General features: G+C 35.5%; 2 protein-coding genes across 8 annotated transcripts in view; both read left to right on the forward strand.

The window, feature by feature from the left end:
* The first annotated feature begins 1,483 nt into the window (after positions 1–1,483).
* On the forward strand, positions 1,484–4,702 carry LOC106080422 (vam6/Vps39-like protein). The gene is made up of 6 exons (XM_013241805.2): positions 1,484–1,674; positions 1,736–2,004; positions 2,064–2,267; positions 2,328–2,840; positions 2,906–4,213; positions 4,279–4,702. Exons 1-6 carry the CDS (start codon positions 1,605–1,607, stop codon positions 4,585–4,587), a joined length of 2,673 nt encoding a protein of 890 aa, XP_013097259.2. The 5' UTR covers positions 1,484–1,604; the 3' UTR covers positions 4,588–4,702.
* A 1,577-nt stretch (positions 4,703–6,279) lies between these two features.
* Positions 6,280–20,708, forward strand: part of LOC106080414 (E3 ubiquitin-protein ligase TRIM33) — a 109,331-nt gene continuing 94,902 nt past the window's right edge. For all 7 annotated transcript variants that reach the window (XM_013241794.2, XM_013241790.2, XM_013241791.2 and 4 more), the window contains exon 1: positions 6,280–7,796. In XM_013241794.2, the coding sequence (XP_013097248.1) occupies positions 7,584–7,796 (213 nt within the window). In that variant the 5' untranslated portion in view covers positions 6,280–7,583. The remainder of the gene's footprint in view (positions 7,797–20,708) is intronic.

Raw genomic sequence — 20,708 nt, forward strand, 5'->3', positions numbered from 1 at the left:
CATATATAACAAATACACAATAGGTACGTTCGCGTACTTTTTTAGTAAAAAATTCCCAGTTAGAATTTGCAGGAAAGTAAGAAAACCCGTTACTCTCTTTTGCTTTTCATTGAAATTAAACAGCTAAAATTCATAAAACATTTGTTCGATGCTGCAAAATTCTGCTGGTAAAAAATCTCCAGTAGAAATTTGCAAGCTCTCAATTACCAAACACTTAAAATTGTGCTCGCTCTTACGCACTCTCCTGCTCTCAAATGCTGGCAAATAAGGTACGCGAACGACTTCCAGTAACAATTTGTACAATAACAAACAATTGAACAATCCCATGGCAGCCGGTTGTACGTACCGAATCGACCCGTTGAGATTCTTCATCGACAAGGCCTGCCGCCTTAGTGTACAACACACTGCTACAACAACAACAACAAATTGAGTGCACTATCTGTCAAAATCAGTATTAATTGCAACTCTGATTTTGAGTGTGTTACCAGTTCGCGCCATTTGCCGTTGGTTGTGTTTTTTTAGTTCTTATTATAAGTACACACACAACCAAAACTCGTTGACAGATAGTGCACTTCGCGAGAAAAAATTGTATTCAGCTGTTTGCTGTACAATACCTGAGTTAATATTATGTCCTGGGTTAACCGTAAACAGCGGAATATAATTTTTCTGGCGTAATGCACTATCTGGCAACGAGTTTTGAATTAATTATGATTAAGGATGTCAAATATGCCGATTGAAAATAATCTTCCCAATGGAATAATCTTCCCAATAGTATTCCAATTATAAGTAATGAACGACATTTCAAATCTTTGATTTATAACCATTTTAACTAATTAATTGTTTTGTTTTTTATAACTATTTATTAATTTATTTTATTAGTAACTTTGATTGAAATGTTAAATTTTCTTTAAAGTTTCTTTTTCTTCTCTTTTTTATTTTGTTTTAAGCTTTTTTTACTTAAATATTGTATCAGTAACATTGCTTAAATTGTTAAATATTTTGTACCAATTATTGTTCTATTTAAATGAAAACTTGTTAAACTCATTGTATTTATCAATTTACTAACACATGCTTTATATAAGACACTGTCTTTTGTATGGGTTTTATCATAATAAAATGCAAATACAAATGTCATCATATAGGAGAAAACGTAAATAAAGAAAGAATGTAAAAAGAGAACAAGTTGACATCCTCAATGCCAAGTACTACCAAAAATTAAAAAAATTGCGTGTCGGTTGATCGCTTGGGTTTACCTTATTCATTAAGTCCTGATAGAAAAAGTTCCATATCTATTCCAAAATCTATTTGTCATATTAAACTTTTATTCGTATCACACGATGTTTACAAAGACTTTCTATTTTTGACATTGTGTACAAATGACATGTCTGATCGTGTAATAGAAGCTTCAGTTGTTTCCCCCTCTGTGTAAATTGATGAATTGATTATATCACACCATCAGAAGGATACATAAACTATTCTCCAATCAGCTGCTTTGATTATCTGTAGTTCAGGTTTTTTTATTTTTGGTTTGACACAGCCAACTTTCGTCGAAATAATTTTACATTTTATTGTTAAATGAAAGTTCGAGTGACTGTTTTAACAAAATGCATCAGTCGTATCAAATACATTCCGTTCTGAAACAGGGAGTGCACATCGAGTCTATTGCAGCATACGGTAGATCTAAATGGTTGTGAAAAAAACCCAGGAAAATGACTCCTTTTACTTTGTTTTGCAGACAACAATGTCATCCTTGGCACTCGTAGCGGTCAATTGATTATGTATTCTGTGGACGAAAATGGAGCCGTGGACATGCTTATGTTTAATAAAAACTTCAGTAAAAAACCGATTGCTCAAATGGAAGTTATTCCGGCGGAGAATCTTTTGTTTGTACTTACAGACGGGATGATACATGTCTGTGACATTAGTCACACAGAGAAGAACTTTACCTTTATTCACAGTTCAGCACTTACCAAAGGGTGTAGTTTGTTCACCATGGACGTAAAGGTAAGACGGCGTGCGTATACATATGTATAGCATGCAGCTAAGTGAACCTTTTTTTGCAGACATACAAGTCAACCACAGGAAAGACTACCAATGTGGTCAGAGTTTGTTGTGCCATTAAGAGACGTTTACAGTTTTTCTACTGGAAGCCGGATCTTTTGGAATCACCTAGTTTTGGTATTGACCTGAAAGATGTACCAAAGGCCTTATGCTGGGTGGACGACCTAATATGTGTTGGCTATAAAGATGAATATGTCATATTTAATGTAAGTAAATAGAAAAACTTTTCACTTTTCTTGTTTATTATTGTTTTTTTTCGCTTTCAGATAAAATTTAACAAAACCGAAAAACATGATCTTATAGTCACCTCATCGTCCCACAGCATGGATCCCTGCATATGCCTACTGAAAGATATTATTGGTGTTTCCAAGGATGAGTATTTGGTTACCATAGATCCAGCCGATTATCTTGCACGAAAGGACGAAAAATCAAAAGCTCAAGCTATTGATTCCACCACATCCGGAAAAGCCAAAAATCCTTTAAAGCCCATTATGTGGTCTGGTCCCCTGTTAGCTCTGGTGTGGGACGAGCCATTTGCCATAGGTAGGGTGGCCAGTGGCATAGAGGTTCGTTTTCTGGAAGCAAATGGTATAAACAAGGACACCCTTGTGCAATCTATACCAGAATTGAGCAAAACCAAACATTTGGTACGTTCTGGTAAAGGTATTATTTTTGCTGCAGCCATATCCGAATTATGGTGTATACGAATGGTGGATGTATCCATTCAAAGACAACAATTGCTGCAACAAAAGAAATTTCAATTGGCCATTGAGTTGACTGTATGTAAAAATTCATTTTTGTTTATTCTTTGAATGGAATTTATTTCAATGGTACATATTTTCAGAACATTTCTGATGAACCCTCAAAAGCCGATACTATTCGTCAAATTCATATGCGTTACGCTAAAGAGTTGTTTGCTCTTAAGCAATTTTCAGCAGCAATGAGCGAATTCGAAAAAGCTCAGGCAAATCCGTATGATGTCATAAGACTTTTTCCAAATCTACTGCAGGACCAAAGCAATAAAGTGACAGTTGACAGCTTTGATGCTACCGTCCCCCAAGTCGCTATGCCTCAACTAGAGGACAAAGATTTGGAGAATGCCCTTTTGGCTCTAATTGAGTTTCTCGCCCTAGCTAGACAGAAGGAAGTGGTTAAACTACGCGATACCAAAAATGCTTCTAAATCTCTGCTTTCAATTATCGATACTACCCTTTTGAAGTGTTACTTGCAAACCAATGATTCCCTTATTGCGCCTTTACTACGTTTGAATCAATGCCATTTAGAAGAGTCGGAGAAAACTTTGATAAAACACGATAAAAACTCGGAATTAATAATCCTCTATCAGACCAACGGAAAACATAAGAAAGCTTTGGAATTATTAAGATCACAAGCCACCAAAGAAGGTTCTAATTTATATGGCAATGAAAGAACCATTCGTTATCTGCAGCAATTAGGAGCCTCGCATTGGCCATTGATCGTAGAATTCTCCGATTGGGTTCTTAAATCTGATCCCGAACAAGGTCTTAGAATTTTCACAGAAGATTTCATTGAAGTAGAAAACTTGCAAAGGCCCCTGGTTTTGGATTATCTACTAAGTCATCATAAGGCATTGGTCATACCATATTTGGAACATGTTATTAATGTTTGGAATGAATCAAATACGTTCATACACAATGTCCTTATCAAACAATATCGAGAGAAGGTACAATATATCATGAATGAAATTGAAAAAGATGGATCTCCCAAAGACCAGCTGCAAAAGGAGTTGAAGCAGTATCGCTCTAAATTGTACAACATGTTGGAAAGCTCGGCATATTATTCGCCAGATGTGGTTCTCAAAGACTTCCCCACCAACATAATGTTGGAAGAGAGGGCTTTGATTTTAGAGCGTCTAAAGAAACATGAAAAAGTATTGGCAATTTACATTCAAATTTTGGGTGACGTTGTTAAATCTGCACAGTATTGTGAAAGGAATTACGAGGATGAACCCGATATATTCTTCTTGCTACTGAAGACCATACTCAATCCTCTCAAAGTACCACCATATGAGGGTGTGGAACTTCACAAAGATTTCAAAACACCAAATGAAGAAGTTGCTGTCAAGTTGCTAAATAATTATGCCACGAAAATTGATCCTAGCAAAATATGGCCGGTAAGTTAATGAAATTGCCTAGTTATTCCAACATCTTAAATGTGATTTTATAATTTTCTTCACAGTTCCTACCCGATGATATGCCAGTTTATAAAATGCTTAACTATCTGGATACTGTAATACGTACGAAAACCGCCCACGAACATCATATGGAAATTAAAAAGGCTTTACTGCAAGCCGAAATACGTCGCTGCACTGAACTGGTGCAGGAACAACAAAATATAAGCTTCGAGTTGAACGAGTTCACCACCTGTCCAGAATGCAAAAAGCGATTCGCAAACCAAAGTGCATTTGTGCGTTATCCAAACGGAGAAATTGTACATTTATCATGTCATGACAAACGTATTATGACCGCCAATTTGTCTGCAAATTAAACTGGTTTCCACATTCAATTTAAAACATTAATTTAAGTTTTGTATTATTGCTATACGTATGTGTTATTTTTTTGCTAATATATAAGTTAATAAAATAAATTATTCTTTCAAAGAATATGTACGAGTACTGCTATATAAGTTTCAGGTCTCATAATGAAAATGCAAATATTTATCATTAAAAATAGTGTTATTGTTTTTGAAAGTATGATATATTAACTTTTGCTTACGCTCAAACCAATTGTCAAAGCATTTTATTTCACTTAGATTGTGACACCTCTACGACAATCGGCCCACAAATTTTTTCTTAATGTGCGGAAATAAAGAGAATTCATTTGATTCCAAGTCAGGGTTATACGGCGGGTGACCCATCAATTCGACATTTTGGTCAGTCGAAAAACGCTATAGTAAGGCTATGTGTGAGAGCTCGCATTCGTGGTGAACAATGATTCGCCCTCTCTGGTTCGTTTATCGAATTTTTTATACGACTTCAGGCAATCAAACTGTAATGTGCCACTCACAATTGACCGTCCCAAGTTTATCAAGCGAAACACTCACCCTCTGACTAGTTTTGCCGGAAAACAAGTAACTATATGTTTTCAAGTGCTTCCTCCACGAACAACTTTCGTTCTCACGGGCGCACAGATGCAGGATTTGCCACCTTTGACGATCTATAAACATCTTTTTAAGCACCGCTATTGCAATTTGTTCAACATTTCTGATCAACGGTTGACACATACATTTGCAAAAATCACTAATTTTGACATATATATATATTGGGTTGCCCAAAAAGTAATTGCGGATTTTTTAAAAGAAAGTAAATGCATTTTTTATAAGACTTAGAATGAACTTTAATCAAATATACTTTTTTACACTTTTTTTCACAAGCTGTGAAAAATTTTTCAACGCCGATTTTATGAAAAATCCGCAATTACTTTTTGGGCAACCCAATATATGTATATCAAGATATTGGGTTGCCCAAAAAGTAATTGCGGATTTTTCATATAGTCGACGTTGACAAATTTTTTCACAGCTTGTGACTCTGTAATTGAATTCTTTCTTCTGTCAGTTATCAGCTGTTAATTTTAGCTTGCTTTAGAAAAAAAGTGTAAAAAAGTATATTTGATTAAAGTTCACTCTAAGTTTTATAAAATATGCATTTACTTTCTTTTAAAAAATCCGCAATTACTTTTTGGGCAACCCCAATAATAGAAGTTTAAGTTACTTGAAAAACATAAAGTGAATAGGCCCCATGAACATTATTAAGGATGTCAAATCTGCCGATTGAAAATGTTATCAAATAGGAGAAATCGTGAACAAACAATGAATGAAAAGAGAACACGTTGACAACCTCAATGCTAAATAAGTACTGCCAAAAATTAAAAAAATTGTATGTCGACTGATTGGTTTTCAGTAAATCTTGAACTGTGAAAATAAACGTAGTAACAGTAACAATTTACATTTAAATCTATTGAGAACATTTTGTATTGTTTTCTTGAATCATAAATTGCACAACTTATCTCAGTGAACGTTATAGTTGAAAATAAATATTTTTCTCTATTGCACTGGAATACGTTGATGTGACTAATTATAATATTGAGCATTTTCCGCCTATGTCTTGCAACTGCGTCATTTTTGTGCCGACTTCGTACTCTTAACCCAGCATTGATTACTCGAGTATTGAATACAAATACTTTCACAACCCTAATTTTTCAATAGACGCGAGAAAAAATTGTAAAAAGAATTGCTGTGTTTTTCTTGACAATTTTTTAACAAATTCAATTAAATTCCTTGAATTTACAAGAATAAAACAAAACAACATCAATACATATACAACTTAAAGTGAATTCAGCAAAGAATTGTGTCGAAATTTCAACAAAAATGAGGTGAAAACAGAAAGGTTGCAAAATCAACCATGAAAAAATTTTCACTTTTTTAGTGTGTAATGTATATGAGTGTAATTGAAATCAAGAAAAGGTTATAAAATTATTTTTCTTGGCAGAGGCGCAAGCGAGATGCGCCGTAATAAAAAATGAAATCTGCAAAAGTGTTATATTAAAACAGTTGTTAAGCAAAATAAAGAGAAAAATCAATTTACACGTTTCTATCCTATCCACAATAAGAATGCGACATCCTCCGAAAAGTGTGTGTATTGCAATTTCAACTATGAGGCCGCAATAAAAATACAGTTCCATGGCTTCTAACAAGGTTTAAGAAAACAACAAAAAACAGTAAAAAATTTGTAAATTTTTGACAACTACATTTAATTGAAAAATAAAAATTTTTTAATTTTGCTTTGTTGCTGCTGTTTCGTGCCAATTTGCTCTTCCCACGTTACGTACAAGCGTACAGTAACAACATACATACGTCTCGTTGTTACTTCGGGTATCATACATTACGTTTTCCGCCGCAAATTCGCATTCGATACGCGCACGGTGTTCCAAGTGTGTGTGTGTGTGTGGTACCAGCACTACGTTGTATGGGTGTGTGTACGGTGTATTGTATAGAATAGATAATACAGCGACAACGGAGGAGCAAACTACGTCGCCGACGTCATTGATGGACCCTAGCAAAGTGGCTGTCCGCTTAGCTGCTGAGCGCAAGCTGTTGTCTTTATCACGCCGTGACGTGTTTGCGCACACATTACCATAACAACACAAATAGAAAAGCAAAAAAGAAAAATAAATAAACAAAATAGCGAAACAACCTTCCCCAATACTAAACAAAAAGCAGCATCACCCACAAAAAAAAAAAACAAACACCATAATCTAACACGCAGCCAGCAGCTAGTCTCCCCATTAACATGATGACACATTCAAAGCTGGTCGAAACGGCCATGTGAGAAAGTGTTTTGAATTGTGTGTTGTGAAGAAAAGATCTTGTTGTCGTGGTTTATTTTGCCGGCTTGTGCTGCTTTTTGCTGCAGACCTTGCGAGCAGCACGAGACAACTAAATTTATACATATTAAAACAATAACAAATACACAAAGTGTCGCCGTCATGGAGCTGGAAGAACTTTCTAATTTAAGCAAAAATGACTTTCTACCGCTGATACCCTTAATAAAGCAGGAACAATTGGATACGGGCCTTACCGAAATGGATACCCAAGATCATTTGGGTGCAACAGCTGCCTCCACATCGGCCGCTGGTGCTTCTAGCTTATCATCCACTTCGTCATCCATTGTGAACTCATGTGATAGCGCAGAGAAAAGAGTAAGTACACAGCATTTAAACAGTGGATAAAAGAATCTATTTTTTTTTATAATAATAGCTACTATGTATTGTATATAAGCAAAGAACAAAACGGGCTTAATTTTTACAACGGTCTCAATGGCAGCGGCCGAAAACGCTGTTAATAAATGTTTGCTTTTTTGCACCTCCAATTATTGATCTGGTCCCAATCGAAGTCTCTAACGCATCTAAACAAACAAATCTTTACACTTTACAATTTTGAGATTATTGATGTAGGTCATGCGGAATTGGAAACGAGTAATATATTCATACAGCCTTTTATTTTACTAGAATCAATCTGAAATTTTTTGGTGAATATAATATACTTTTATGTCTTAAGGCTGGTACTATGTTTGCTTATCGTGACGAAAATCTATATATATTCAAAGCAAAAAAAAATGCTGATTCCGTTCAGTAGAGATTCTCTCAATACTTAAGATAAAATTAAATAAAATTAAAAAATAGTGAAAAAAATCTGTGAAAACATATCTCTTCAACTTTTATTTTTTGTTATAGCACTTCGCACACAGCACAATTTATCAAAGTAAACGCTATCGGTCAAACATATGATGGGGTTGCCATATGCCTTTTTATTGTAAAAATGTTTTTTTCGAAGATTCCTACAATGAGGGAAACAATGTTTTGTGAAAACGCAGAGAACGAACTAAATAGGTGCGTAAAACAATAACGGCCTTATCCACAAAACTTAAGGCCAAAACAGAATGAGCGCGTAGAGCTTTGGTTTTGAACGCCACGTTGCAAAAATGCAACACTGCACACAACATTCAACTTTGATGCTTGAAGCGTCATTGAGTGTTGCTGCACTTGGAGTACTGTTTTTGGTTGTCAAAGTTAAAAATTGTTTAACTTTTGCGAGTTGCTTTTTTAACATTTGTTTGCAGAGCTGTATTTCTCAACGCGACGCTCCTTAACCTCATTTTGTTTAGGTCTTTAATGAAGCCTAAAAATAGGTTTATTTGGTTGTTCTCGTACTCATATTCGATCTTTGTCTTCTTGAGCTTGTTCTTGTTCTTGAGCTCGGATAACCACCGCCGAAAAAAATTACTGACCTTCTCGCCGGGGTATATGTACATAGATATGTACTTTTATAAAATACATTTAAAGTAACCCCTTATTTATTCATTCTAAAAATTTTGGGGAGAAACCGAACATAAAAATATTTATTTTGTAAAATTTTTTAACATTCAATTAAAAAAATTAATAAACCAATTTTTTGATTGAAATTTTCAATCACAATTGCAATGTAAAAAATTCTAGATTCAATTAAAAAGTGATTGGTTCCATTAATTTTTTAATTGTAAACATTTTTATTTTCAATTAAATTTTTAATCGAAAAAATGTTTGCGATATTTTTTTTCTGTGTAGACATACATGAACTGGATAAATTTTTTTATATATTTTTATGTGATACAAAGGATGTGCAACGAGCGATTGAGGGAAAATCTATCAATACCATTTAGCGTTTTTACCAATTTATAGTCTTTATTAATACACAAAATGGTTACGAATCAAATTATGTTATTGAAAATGTAATGAACTTACAATAGCAACAAAGTGACTTTGATAACACATTTCACATAAATACCCAATGTACAAATGTATCAGCAACGCCATAACTTCTGTCTGACTGGCGCAACCTGCTGCCGATCATGTACAACAACAGTACAAAACAATGTTTGTTGTTTTTGTGAGTTGTGACCGAGCAACAGTGACGTCTCTATTTGGCTTTGTTTAGTCGCATGTGGAGGGCGTTTGTTTGAGATATTGGTATCAGTTATTGTTTCCGTTTCTTAACACTCTCACTCTCTCTCTTTTTCTTACTCTCTCTTTCTCTTTATTCTTTTGACTGTTAAACGGAAACTGTAACACTTAACACGTTTTTGGTTTTGTATGACTGATAAAAGTATAGAGGTTCATTAACTTTTACTTAGCAATTTGAATAAATTAAATTAATAATTAATAGATGGAATGCATATCAATATGTTATTGTGGCAGAATAATAAAACTGGCAATACGTACATATATTTTTGGCTAAAGAAATCTAAGGTGGGAGTGAAGGTACATATGATTTTTAATGGTATCTCTGTTTTGTTCTTGTTGTAGGAGTGTGTTGTGCACTAAATAACAGGTTTCCGGCCTTTCGAAATAGCCGCGGAAATTGTAACTGTTTCGCGAAATTTGAAATTTGACAGCTATCAAATGTTTTGTTTCCACACTAAAACACTTTTCTTTATCTGCTCTTATTTCTCAATTTAATATATTTTTTGCAAATAAAGAAAAACGAACCATTGAAACCAATAAAACACACAAAAATGATGCCCGCAATAGTGGCAATTGTTACCATTATAATATTTTTTTGCCATTTCCTCGCTATGAGCGGAGACCATTCTACTATTCCGTATATTTTTAGCCAACATTTCGCGGAACTTTTTCTATACGGAATTTGACAGCATTCCGCTCGATAAGCTGAATAAAATACTCTGCTTTTAAGAGACAAATGACCTTTTGTGCGACCTTTTAAAAGTTATACGTACTTCCTTGCGAATTTTTGCTCAAATGTGAGGTTTCTTTCAAACCAGTAAAATCAATAACAAACATGGATTAAATATCTTATAAAGAATGGGGCTGTTGAAGGTGCCGATCTGTTCGACCTGGAAATGACGTGATGTTAATATCTACTAGTCGTTGGTGGATTTTTAAGTCATGCATTTGGCTACATTTGTGAGATACTATGCCATGTAAAATAATTTCCTCCCAAGATGTGTCGCAATGCGGCACGCCGTTCGTACTCGGCTATAAACCACTAAATGCTTTGTATTTTAACGTTGACCAACACCCCAATGCGAAAACTAATAAGGTCCGCTCTAATAAGGCCTAATAACATCGCTTCAAAACCTTGTAATAGGATGACTGAAATGAAGCTTCCGAAGGGACTACCTTGCAAATTCTAAAAGTTTGATCAGGGATGAGACACATGTGAGTGTCTATTGAACTACTGATTGATTTGAGCAGTAATTCCATCGATCTTAAAGGCCTTACCGTGAAAGGCAACTACTATACTAGCTATGTCACTCAATGTAAAAAATATATAAAAATGGAATTCGGAGACCAGGCCTAGAGGATGAAAAATAAGGAATGATATCAGGATCCGAAGTTACCGCCTTTTCCCGCTGGGACTAAGACCCATCCGAAAAAAATCTACAAAACAAAAAGAAAAAAATCGTTTTAATTATAAACAAGTATTTGTGGGAGTTCATAAATGTGATTTTATTAAAATTGTAAACAATTTTTGCATTCCAGAACGTTTATCATTGAATATATATGTGGCGTTCTACCTCTTTTAGTCATTGTCATTCAGATTGAATGATGACACCATATGTTTTCTATTTGACACGCTCATCAAAAATGTCAATTATAAACGGCGTTAATAGACGGGAATAAGTTAAGCCGCTTTGTAAACATTGGTTACCGAAAAAGAATCCATGATTCCATAGTCGAACGAAGTAAAAATTTTTCCATTCTCAACATGAACTGGCCAAGGTAGTTGTTGTATAAAAACAAAAATTTCGATTTATAAACAAACAATTTCAAAAAATGCTTGGTGTCTAGATAGTCGAATATTGACCATTGTTGTTGTAGCTGTGTGGTGTTTTTCATACATTCGTCTGCTGGCTCTGTTGAGTATTCAGACCTAGAAGTTCGGCGATAAAGTTGGGTAATTAGGTAGGTGCCGTGTAGTCTCCCAGGGTACAATCGGAGCATACATCTAACACGCTGGCATCAATTCTAGTTATGTAGGAGTTAAGGCGACTGCACCTGTCGGAACACAATTGGGCCAGAAGTACTCTGGTTTGCCGAGGAAAGCTAATTTCTTCAGGTGCAATCATTAGAAGTTGATTTCCAAGAACGTTTACTTAGCTGTACACGAATGTGTAGGACCTTTGTCTCCTGTTGGATGGTACACATGAGAACTGAGAAGACATCCCGTCGCACTACGAAGACCAGCATTCTGGCAGGTCTCAGTGTTATTCTACTGTGTGTTGCTCAGCCCTCCGATCCACCCCGGTTCGACTATTACATTCCACACTATAGTCATCTCCGCTATCTTCAAATTTCTGGCAGCGAAATAAACAACAAAATCGGCAAGGAAGTAGTTCAACACAACGCAGATGTCATCGTCCGCGTATGATACGATCTCTAGGGTGTGAAATTGAGGGCGTGAAATAGAGTAGAGGTAGACGTTTACCATTGTCGGAGATATCACCCAGCGTTACCGTTAGTAACGGTAACGGGGGCACAAAAAGTAGCATTCCTTGAAAAAAGTAGCATAAATAAAAAATTGGCACATAAAGTGATACTTTTTATATATGCGTGAAGGAGGCCACCGTAGCCCAGAGGTAAGCATGTCCGTCAATGACGCTGAAAGCCTGGGTTCAAATCCTGGGGAGACCATCAGAAAAAAATTTTCAGCGGTGGATTTCCCCCTAATGCTGGCAATATTTGTGAGGTTCTATGCCATGTAAAACTTCTCTCCAAAGAGGTGTCGCAATGCGGCACGCCGTTCGGATTAGGCTACCAAAAGGAGGCCCCTTATCATTGAGCTTAAACTTCAATCCGATTGCACTCATTGATATGTGAGAAGTTTGCCTCTGTTCCTTAGTGGAATGTTCATGGGCAAAATTTGCAAATTTTGCGTAAAATTCGGTGAAGCCGAATCGTATGTGCTCTATGTATTGCAATTTTCTCACATTCAAATACAAATTTGGTCTCCAGGGGCTTAAAAATTAAACTGACAAAAATGTAAATTACAAATTTGCTCGCTAGCATTCGATTAATGACCGGAAAACAAACCTCTCACATATCAATGAGTGCAGTCCGATTTAAATTTAATCGGGTCTTTGTTGAGAGTTCGTACAGAAGTTTACCGTTCTTGCCGGGGGACTTAGAAAGTTATCTAGAGATACACAAATTGAATTATTTGGGCAAAATCTACAACGGCCTTACTCGTATTTCGAGACGGACGTGAATTGACGGAAAACTGATCCCGCTAAGCCTACTCAGAATGATCGACAAAATATATACACAGGGGAGGGGAGTACTGTTACTTTAATTGGATATGACAGAACATATGTCCCATTAGCCGAACTAATAATAGCATTTCAAGCGCCTCGATTTTATGCGCTTCTTCTAAAATCTCCGATGCCAAGTTTCGAGATGTCTTTAACCACTTGATCTTTCCATCGTATACCATAATGATCGCCTCCAAACAACTTCTTCGCTGGAGCTTTTACAAGCACCCATGTCCTCAAAACTATATAACAACACTGATAGTATCAGGTGAGTACCACCTCTGGATAATATTGTAGATGCTTACGCTTGAATTCGAGCATATATGCCATGGTAATTTAAGTAAAACACACAATAAAACTATGATATTTTAAAAGTTACACAGAAGAGTGAAAAGGTGAACCAGAATCCTAAAAGGTATGGTATTTAGTGGTACAATATAAAAGTGGCACTCTAATATCATCGTCCAAAAAAAAAATTGTCAAATTTGATACTAAAGTGGCACAATATTAACGCTGATATCACCCCGTCTTGGGGTAATCTCAGTTTCACTCGTCAAGCTCCATATGCGAACAAGCTCATTTCGGTCCGATCGCTGGGGAAACGTTATGGCCATTGGTTATTTAAAGGCACCAATAATTCGCCTTGTCATATAAGCTACGATAGGCACTTTGTATTTAAGTAGGAGTCGGTGCCGGCCGGCCTCTCACTGAGACTCTCCACTCGATACCGCTGATTGTCCGCGACTAGAGTTGCATTCTTTCACTATCCTCTCACTATCCACTGTCCGCAATCTATGGATGTACACGGCAGCTCTCAGCTGAGCTTTTCGTAATGACGATGAACACCACACAAATCCGAACTGAGAGTTTCAACCCGTGTGGTGCTTATAATCATCCTGTGCCGGGAACATTTTTTTCTCCTGAAAATCACTCACGCGCACCTTTCTATTTGGTATTTTTGTTTTCCATAGAAAATATTAACCATATATTACACATGTTGTTGTTGAAACATTAAATAAAATAAAAATATAAACTCTTTGTTTTGCAACGATGTTTTATGTTTTTTCCTTCTTTCCTTTTAGACTGAATAATCTGCTCTCTTTTCGTCTCAATATTATTTTCATCAGCAGCTGCAGATTTAAATGAAGCAAAATGTCTGTTTATTGCCTAATAATAAATAATTTTAACAATAAATCAAACAAATATGCTCTATATCAAATTTAATTATCATTTTAATTGTTCTTTTTTCAAATTTCAAAAGCTTTTATCATTTTATTGCTTACAGTTGATGGGAAACAAATGTAGAGTGGCGTGTGTATACACATACATTAGGGTTCCGAAAAGCGTCTTGATAAAGCAACGACCAAATTCTGTCGTGCAATATTTCTGTGTCTAATGGTTTTTAAAAGGTGAATGTGATTTTTAAAATATTTTGTATGAGAAAATGAAATTTGGGAATTTTTGATCGTGGCATGTGCTTACCAGCATACACATTATTGACTTGTGGAAATGAGTAAAGAAGGAAAATTAATTCAATTGGAGAGTATGAATTATTGCGCTTTCATGGAAAAACATTTTGTTATAGTAGAGTCCAAAAAATTTGGGCAACTATGTTTGTTGTGGTTGTTTCGACGTAAGGTTTTGTATTTACAATGCCTGAGAATTGCAAGGAAATGGGTTTAGGGAAATATAATTTGATATTTCTATATCTGATTCTATATGAAAAGTGAAAATTTGACAATGAACATTCCATTAAGGAACAGTGGCAAACTTCTTAAATATCAATGAGTGCTGTCCGTTTCAAGTTTAAGCTCAATGACAAGGGACCTTCTTTTTATAGCTGAGTCCTAACGGCATGCCGCAGTGCGAAACCTCTTAGGGGTGTCTTCAAAGAATACTATTATATATGATCCCACTGTCTCGAATTTCGGCACGAAATTTTATTGAAATTGGGGCAAAGATATGACTTTTATGAACTCAAGAATCTATATCAACATATAGGCCATCTTTGAAATATAGGCTGTAGTGTGATTTCAACAGACAGACGACCGGACATACAGGATACTCTCGAGCGTACTGTGTGAAAGATTAAAACCTAAATTCAATGAGATAATTGGGCCCTATCAATGCGGCTTTAAACCTGGGTAATCCACCCTAGACCATATATTCACACTGCGCCAAATTCTGGAAAAGACCCGAGAAGGACAAATCAACACCTACCATCTCTTTGTTGACTACAAAGCCGCCTTCGATACTCCTTTACGTTCAAAGGTCATTTCAAGCCATGTATGAGTTTGGTATCCCTGTAAAATTAATAAGACTGCAGGATGACACTTGCTGATACGCGTTCCTCAGTAAGAATAGGAAAGAATCTCTGCGAACCATTTAATACCAAACGAGGTTTCAGACAAGAAGACAGCCAAGACAAGAAGTGTGATCTCTTTAACATTCTACTGGAGAAGATTATATGAGATGCAGATGTGAATAGATATGGCAAACTAATCACAGGATAACACATGCTACTCGCCTATGCCGACGACATCGATATCATAGGTCGTTCACTGGAAGTAGTAACTGCAGCCATTGAAAGAATCGAAAGAGAGTTAGTGAAAATGGGTCTGGCAGTAAATGGAGATAAAACGAAATGGATGGTTTCAACTTCCAAAAAGCCTTGCACAACCGAGCAGTTAAAAAAATGGAGAACGTCGGCAACCACAACTTTGAGACAGTCAGTAACTTTATATACCTCGGCACCGCCGTAACCGAAACGAATGACACCAGTTTTGAGATTAAGCGAAGAATAATACAGATAGAACAGATGCTACTTTGGATTAAGTAAGCATTTTAGAAGCAATGCCACCTCTCGAGAGACGAAGATTACACTATACAAGACACTGATATTACCCGTGTTGTTATATGGTTCTGAAGCATGGGTACTTGTGAAAGCAGATGAGGCAGTGCCTGGAGTATTTGAGAGAAAGATTCTTCGTAAAATATATGGGCCAGTTTGCGTTAATGGAGAATATAGGCGACGTATGGACCACGAGCTGTATGACGACGATAGCATACACCTCGAAACTTGGTGTCAGAGATTTTAGAATGAGCGCAGAAGATCGAGGCGCTTGGAATGCTATTCTACGTTCGGCTAGTGGAACAAATATTCTGTCATAGCCAATTGAAGAAAAAAAGAAAGACGAGCGGACATTGCTAGATCTTCTATGAATATTGTGACTATCTGTTGTGTTTATTTTGTAGGTTTGAAAATGATTGATTTGTTGCAAATGGAATTACAAAATTGGTGGTAGGTATAAAAAAATGTGCCGCATTTTTGAATTGTAGAACATTTGGTAAGTTTCGGTTGGGCTTGATAGGATTTTTATATTTTAAGTCGATCTAGTCATGTCCGTCCGTCCGTCTGTCCGTCGAAAGCACGCTAAATTTCGAAGAAGTTAAGCTAGCCGCTTGAAATTTTGCACAAATACTTTCTATTAGTGTAAGTCGGTTGGGATTGTAAATGGGACAAGTCGGTCCATGTTTTGATATAGCTGCCATATAAATCGATCTTGGGTCTTGACTTATTGAGCCACTAGAGGGCGCAATTCTTGTCCGATTTGAATCAAATTTTGCACGTGGTGTTTTGGTATCTTTTCCAATAACTTTGTTAAGCATGATTCAAATCGGTTCATAATCTGATATAGCTGTCATATAAACCGACCTGGGATCTTGACTTCTTGAGCCAATAGAGCGCGCAATTCTCATGCGATTTGGCTGAAATTTTGCATGGGGTGTTTTGTTATGACTTCCAATAACTGTGCTAGGAATGGCGAAATTCGGTACATAACCTGATATATCTGCCATTTAAACCAATCTGGGATCTTGACTTCTTGAGCCTCTAGAGGGCGCAATTTTCATACGATTTGGAAGACATTTTGTGCAACGGCTTCTCTCATGACCTTCAACATACGTGTCTAATAAGGTATGAATCCATCAATAGCTTGATACAGCTCCCATATAAACTGATCTCCCGATTTTGCTTCTGGAGCGCCCTACAAGGCGCAATTCTTATCCGAATGATCTGAAATATAACACAATAGAATATTCTCAATCAATATTCTTTGTTTGCATAAAAAGATATACTGCGCATAGAACTTGACAAATGCGAGACATGGTGGAGGGTATATAAGATTCGACCCGGCCAAAATTAGAACACTTACTTGTTTCTTTAAATTTTGGTGAGAAATAATATGTTTGGGTGGCAACACTGGTTGTGAAGGCTTTCTACGAAAGGAACATTAACATTGATGAACTTTAGAAGGTCAGACAGAACTGCACTTTGATGATAGTTTTTGGTTTCATTCAGATAAGAGCGTGTTTTTAATATTTAAAGACACACTGATAAGAACAAGTTCATTGACTTAAGATTTGAATCTCACACACAATACGCCAGATAATATATTGTACTCAATGTGATTGCATAAAATTGTTCCCTAGAGATTAATTTTCGTTAGCATAGTTTGATCCAACAACTTTAATGTGCCTTGCAGCCGAATATGAATTCACGGATGTAACTTGATCCATAAAAAGTAACTTGATCGATTAAAAGTAACTTGATCGATAAAAAGTTTGGTATCGTCCATTATTTCTTACGCACTGGATATTCAGAAAATCATTTGTGTCATTCTAACAATAATTTAAAAATTTTCATATACTTCACTTATGAAATAAGACCTGAAATATGATAGTTATAATATTTATTTTTCTTATTTACATCGGTTTTGTATTGTAAAAATTGTAAAGAAAAAACGACAAAAGTCAAAAGTTTATCGACATAAATGTGTGGGTATATATGCATATTCTACATGAATATTATCATTTAATTGGTGTTTTATATATATTTTAAAACTGTTATCAACTAATTGGTGTTAGAAAAAGTACATTAAAGGTCAAATCTTTATGTTTCTAAGGTTATAAAACTGATAAGCTATATAAATATGTCGAGCTTTACTCAAAATCTAAGTCTGGTGCTTTAAAGTAATTTTTTCAAAACTACAGAATATCGAAAATTTTTCAAATATGTGCCGCGTAAAACCTTCTCAACTTTTTATCAGAAATTCTGAATACATCTGTGTTTAAATATCTTTGAAACATAAAATTTTGATAAAAAAAACCCAAATATGCTTAAAAAAGCGTGTAGAATTGATTTTAATTGTAGTGTGATTGTATATACACTTGTAAATAGGTGTATGTTTCGTTTTTTAATCTTACAGAATTTTTAAAAAAATAACTCTCATCAAGCACATAATAAATATTTATATCTCGTATTGCTGTTCTAAAATGAAAAAGAGGAATCCCTCTAGTGAAAACGCTAATATTTAGTAACAAATGTAGAAAAGTTTTGTTTTGAATTGAGAGAGAGATTTGAGAGATGCGGCGCAACGAAGAAAACCTCTCTTATTGAAAACATAATGGATAGATTCGTTTGCAAGATATTGCCATATTCGTAATGTACTCCAAAATACCTTTCATTTAAAGTCTTTATGGACATGATTTGCTAATTTTCCCGTTTGGGGGGTTTAGGAGTGGGACGGCCGCCCATTATTAGGACCTTATTGTTTATATTTTTTATTTATTTTTATTTATTAGCCACATTTAAGTTAGCATATTATAATTTTTTTTTCTGAAGTAGAAATATTTAATAATGAATAAATATCTACTAATTTTTGATATCATTTTCGTACTCTACTCCCAATTACCTTTCATTTGAATCCCATCGGTCCACTTTTGATTTTGGTCGGCGATGGTGAGGGTCCGCCCCCTTCCGATATGAAACCAGTAACGAAGTACAAAAGTCGGCCGGTGCCGACTGTAAAATACCCTACACCTACCCTATAAGTACAATGTGGGAGCTATATCCAATTCTGAATTAATTTTGAAAGACCTCGGCAAGCAAATAATACGGTTGACAAATCACAACATTATTGCAAATTGCCCAAATTCTGACGAACATATATATAGGAGCTATATCTTATTCTGAACCGATTTCGAGCAAACTTCTCCGATAATATGGTAGTCGTCGAGGAAAGCATTGTGCAAGATTGATAAAAAAAAAATGCGTTTGCAGTAACTTCTGGGGTTGAAAATCTGTCGATATACATATATGACAGCTATATCTAAATCTGGGCCGATTTCTATGGAATTCATCTTGAATATCGAGAGTCATAAGAAAAACCTTCCTGCAAAATTTCGAAAGAATCCATTTAAAACTGAGCTGTTTCTTGCAATATTTCTCAAAATCGGACGAACATATATATGGGAGCTATACCTAAATCTGAACCGATTTTGAGCAAACTTCTCTGATACTGTGGCAGTCGTCGAGGAAAGCGTTTTGCAAAATGTTGGCAAGATGGGTCAATAAATGCGCTTACTGTGACTTCAGAAGGGAAAATCGGGCGATATTTATATATGAGAGCCATATATAAATCTGAACCGATTTCCATTAAATTCACCAGTAATGTCGAGAGTCAAAAGAAAGTTTATAAAAGACCATTTTATTGCAATATTACTACAAATCGGACGAACATATATATGGGAGCTATATCTAAATTTGAACTGATTTCGAACAAATATCTAACATACTGCGACAGTCGTCGAGGAAAGCGTTGTAAGAAGTTTTGGGAAGATTGGTCAAAAAATGTGCTTGCAGTGGCTCTATGAGTGAAAATCGGGTGATATTATTTAAAGATGAGAGTTATATCTAAATCTGAACTGATTTCCTTGAAATTCACCAGTAATGTCGAGAGTCATAAAAAATATTTTCTGCCAAATTTCGAGAAAAACTGTTAACAAATTACCGCCATTTCAATAGGTTTCATCTCTAGGTCGAAAAACATGACTGTACCAAATTTTAAGACGATCTGATGAAAACTGCGACCTGTACTTTGTACACGAATTAACATAGACAGAGGGACAGACAGACGGACATAGCTAAATCGAATCAGAAAGTAATCGAGTCGATCGGTATACTTATCAAAGGGTCTATCTCTCTTCCTTTTGGATGTTACAAACAAATTTAGAAAGTTATAATGTCCTGTACCACAGTAGTGGTGTAGGATATAAAAATTGTATAGGTTATTTCTTCACCGTGGCGAAGAAGTTAGCATATCCGCTTATGACACCGAGCGCCTGGGTTCAAATCCCGGTTTTAACATCAACAAAATTTTCAGCGGTGGTTAACTCCTTATGAATGCTGTCTACATTTGTAAGGTATCCTGTCATGTTAAAACTCCCTTCTATCAAGTGGTGTCGCTATGCGGCACGCCGTTCGGACTCGGTATAAAAAAGGAGGCCCCTTACCATTGAGCTCAAAAAATATAATCGGACTACACTCATTGATATGAAAGAAGTATCCCCTGTTCCTTATTGGAACAGGAACGGTTTGGTCTAACTAGGTGTATAAGAAACCTTGATCTTTCTTATGTTAAGTATCTCTCATTTAAGGCCAATATTATCCCGATTGGTTTTTTTTTCAATTATTCCTAAAAGGAAAGATTTTTTGTGCATATTGGATACGACTTTTAATTATAAATATTGAATAAATGCTTTTGACAGATGTGATTGATTTTTATGGATATTGATCGATTTGGAATGTGGCTAAAAACATTTGCTTTCAGCTGCTGTGTTTGTGCCTAATATCTTGTTTGAGTGATGTTATGAAGTTTTTTTCTGTATATTATCCAGAAGCATTCGATTGATGTGGCTGACTGACACAATGTTAAAAAATATATTTTGTTTCTTTTTTTATAAT

Source organism: Stomoxys calcitrans, chromosome 2 (genome assembly GCF_963082655.1).
Source record: "Stomoxys calcitrans chromosome 2, idStoCalc2.1, whole genome shotgun sequence".
Taxonomy (NCBI): domain Eukaryota; kingdom Metazoa; phylum Arthropoda; class Insecta; order Diptera; family Muscidae; genus Stomoxys; species Stomoxys calcitrans.

Excerpts from the sequence above, each read along its gene's own strand:
- LOC106080422 (XM_013241805.2), top strand. The coding sequence starts at position 1,605 with ATGCATCAGTCGTATCAAATACATTCCGTTCTGAAACAGGGAGTGCAC. Across the intron at positions 2,005-2,063 it reads TGTTCACCATGGACGTAAAG|ACATACAAGTCAACCACAGG; the intron begins GTAAGACGGCGT and ends CTTTTTTTGCAG. Across the intron at positions 2,841-2,905 it reads AATTGGCCATTGAGTTGACT|AACATTTCTGATGAACCCTC; the intron begins GTATGTAAAAAT and ends ACATATTTTCAG.